This window comes from Bison bison, unplaced genomic scaffold, assembly GCF_000754665.1.
Source record: "Bison bison bison isolate TAMUID 2011002044 unplaced genomic scaffold, Bison_UMD1.0 scf7180017855113, whole genome shotgun sequence".
Taxonomy (NCBI): domain Eukaryota; kingdom Metazoa; phylum Chordata; class Mammalia; order Artiodactyla; family Bovidae; genus Bison; species Bison bison.
In genome coordinates, this window is record NW_011485686.1 from 8,996 (window position 1) to 12,726 (window position 3,731).

Genomic DNA, 3,731 nt, shown 5'->3' on the forward strand with positions numbered 1-3,731 from the left:
CCAATTCTCCTCCTAGGTACATGGGTATGTTGCTCTTCCTGGCCTCATCTAGTTAGGTATGGCCTTGTGGTTTGGACAATGACATATGAGCAGAAATATTGATACCCAGTGTTTAATTTCCTTATCTTCAGCTCTGCAAGATGACTATGAAAGTACATGGTCCATCAGCTTGGGTTCTTGAGTGACTCTGATGAACAAAAGCCTGCTACCAACATGCACTGGACCTATAAAATTAGCAAGAACAACTGTGTTAAGCTGCTGAGATTTGGGGGGAGTGCTGCCACAGCATAACTTAGCTTGACCAAAACAGTAACTGGTAACTAAAATTAGGGTGCAGCTGTAACAGAAACTTGACTTAGAGAAGATTATGAACTTGTAGCTCTTAAGGGAGGAGGTTTAGGAAACAGAACATTAATTTTGTGTTTTGATTACTGCTGGCAGATTTTAGCAAGGTATTTTAAAATGTGTAAGGAAAAGTAGTTTGTAGGCAGGAATGAAAGGGAATAGAATCCTTGAATACTGGGACTTTTAGGGTTTGAAGAGGTAACTGCTTCAAATCAAAACTGTACAAGATAAAATTGGTAAATATTTTGAACAACAAAGAGAAGTTAAAAGCTGGCCTTGAAGCAAGACTCAAATCTAAAATATGACTGCACTAAGGTATCTCAAACCAGGAGTACAATTAAGGATATAACATCCAGTTAGTCCTTGCACTTGGACAAAATGGCTCATGGGAAAAGTATTCAAAGGTTATGACTCTTCTATCAGTGATTGATAAGCTCAAGGTATTTGCACTCAAGTAGAGAAACAGGGATAAGAATGTGAAGGAATGTGTGTCTTCGTCACTCAGCTGTGTCTGACTCTTTGTGACCCATGTACTGTAGTACATCAGGTTCCTCTGTCCATGGGATTTTCCAGGCAAGAATACTGGAGTGGGTTGCCATTTCCTCCTCTAGGGGAATCTTTCCAACCCAGCGTAGAACCTGTGTCTCCTGCATTGTAGGTGTATTCTTTACCCACTGAGTCATGAAAGGAATAAGAATTCAAAGAATTATAGCAAATCTAATGTCAGTATGGCTACTGGCACATGAAACTAACAGGAAGGAATCAGAGAAGCTGTACAATAAATCAATCACACAGCCAAAGAAACCATGAGCAGAACTAAAACTATCCAATTGAGATTAAAAACCAGCCTTGGGCTCTCAATTTCCTATGAGTAAGAAGCAGTGTGAGGAAGCTGCTCAGCTGTCAACAAGGATTATTCTCCAATGCCTACTTCAAACATGGCCAAGGAAGGGCTGTGGCATAATCAAGAGCCCCAGTAAAGAATTAACCAGGGAGCTTTTCCAGGCAACAGTCCCAATGCCCAGGATGGGGGCCCTCAAAATGTCTGTCCAGCATGATGTCAGAAATGCTACAGGCCAGTAACTGTTTCTCCCATTCTCCCTGGATCCGGTGGGAATTTCAATTGCAAGTTTTTAGTCCCTGCTATACCATTGTAAATTGGGTATGTAGGGGGTAAATAACTTTGTATCTTTGGTTTTAGGCCTCCAGATCAAGAGGAACCACATCTGGACCCAATACAAAGAGTACTACACATTTTTCAGAAACCTTGGGCTCTGAGTTTAATCACACTGAAGGAGATTTTAAGGTTGCCTCCTTTGAGGTGGAAGGAAGTAATTGGTCTGTGTGAGGGAGTTTCGTTAAATGTTGTAATCCTTAGTGCTATTAAAATATTTCCAAGTTTTTGACTTCCAGGCACAGAGAAGTTAAGAGTCTCAAGGGAAATATGCTCAGTCCAATTTAAAGAAATGGAAAAGTAATACGTGTCACCTCCACATGGAAGCTGTAAGAGCCAGTGCACCATTCACTACCTTTTGTTTCCTGTCTTACCAATCATGAATGGAGCTTCCATCAGCCTAAGCCCCTAAGCAGAGCCCTCCTGAGCCCTCCACTACGCAAGTAGCAGAAATAAACTTTTGCTAAATTAAGTACCTGAGATTAATGACCCATGACAAAATCCTCTAAAAAAATCACTGCCAATGTTCAAATTTCCTCTTGTATCAACACATATTAGGAACATCTAGGATAATTTCTAGAAAAATGTGATCTTAGATGAGCTAATTTCTGGGTCTCAATTTCTTCATCTACAAAATCAGAATGATACCCTAATACCTCATAGGACTATTCTGACTTAAACACATTTAAGTGCATAGCTCCTAGAACAGTGCTCTAGTACACAGGAGCTATATGTGTTTGAGATTATAATTAAATACCTACCAAGTTTGCAGTAGATTCAGCTGTGCTATAAACACCTGAAGTGTCATAGTCTGGTTCTAGAAGATATAACCAAAGTACAATAATGAGCATTATTTTATAGTTTGAAATTTTATAAATAATGAATATCAGATCTCACTGACCTGAAGGATAAATATAATCTTCATGATATCCCCCTAGGAAAAAAAGACAGAAAAAGTGCATTTATGTAGAGCTTTTTGCTCAGCAGTATCCGATGGCCAGCACTTGCTTTTTCTCAAGTTTTATGGGTACATGTTCAAAACTAAAATGTACACATTCTTGAAACAAGTGATTTAAAGCTTTCATACTAGTCAACAGATATTAGTCAGACTGGCTATAAACAGCACAAATTTCTCCTTTGAAAGTTCCCTTGGTTCTTAAGAGTTCAGGCAGACATGAAAAACCCAGCTCTGTCCAATTCTGGCAGTAGATTATGGTGATTAACTTCTCTGGCTCTGGAGTTAGGACTGTCTAGATTTGAATCTTGAATAACTGTATCACTTTAGGCAGGTTATTTAATTTCTGTGTCTTCATTTCTTCATTGTAAAACAGGGATAATAGTACCTAGCTCATAGTGGGGTGAAAAGAACATAGTATGATGCTCGACATATAGGAAATGGTGATTATAAAGTAATGTGACTAAAATAACCAATAGGTTGCTTAGGTGAACGTTAAAGGAATATGTCATACCTCATCTGTTTTTCAGCCTGATACAGGTATATAATACCTTGAAAATCAGTTTGTTGTCAGAAGATTGCTTAGAGGACTGAAGTACTTTTCTGTAAGACTGCTATATCATTGAAATTCAGAGAAAATCAACCTTCAGTTGGACTGCTTTCCACCAAATAAAACCACAAAGGTCAAAAGTGGATTTGATTCTTAAACATGTCACTTATCAAATACATATGCAGGCAGCTCCTCCAGAAAACAGGATTTAAGGTGAGAAAAAATACTTGGTTACTCTAAATATGCCACTATAGGTGAACAGTACATCTGAAGGTACCCACCACGCTAAAAGAAATAGACAAAGGGTCATCCTGAGTAAAAGAGCCAGGAATACGCATACATAAGCACAGGCATACATATGCATGTACAAATTCTTCAAAGATCATTCTTGGGCTAGATATGTTGTCATTAAATTCTTTAAAATATCTATTTTCTTCATCATAAATAGCAGCAAGAAGAATATAACAAGAAAAGACGCTGACCAGTAAGTCAAATCATTCAGAACACCTCATACCTCCTTAATCCACCCAATTCCTCCAGAAGTGTTTCAGTAGGCATATATCATTTTACAGAAAAAGTTAATAAAAAAAGCACATTTCACAATGCAAGGCACTCCTAACAACTATTAACAGTGTGAGTCAGATAAAACCAAGTTCAAAACTGATCTCTGCCAGTCACAAAGGACCACATATTGCATGAATCCTTTT

The 3,731-nt window shown here is 38.2% G+C and overlaps 1 protein-coding gene across 1 annotated transcript in view; it reads right to left on the reverse strand.

Annotated features, from left to right (window-relative positions):
• LOC105001691 (putative bifunctional UDP-N-acetylglucosamine transferase and deubiquitinase ALG13) overlaps positions 1–3,731 on the reverse strand; it is a gene marked incomplete at both ends in the record, with an annotated part of 16,441 nt that overhangs the window by 4,444 nt on the left and 8,266 nt on the right. Inside the window, 2 exons of the mRNA XM_010858070.1 lie at positions 2,281–2,336; positions 2,421–2,453. Coding sequence (XP_010856372.1) covers positions 2,281–2,336; positions 2,421–2,453 — 89 coding nt within the window. The remainder of the gene's footprint in view (positions 1–2,280; positions 2,337–2,420; positions 2,454–3,731) is intronic.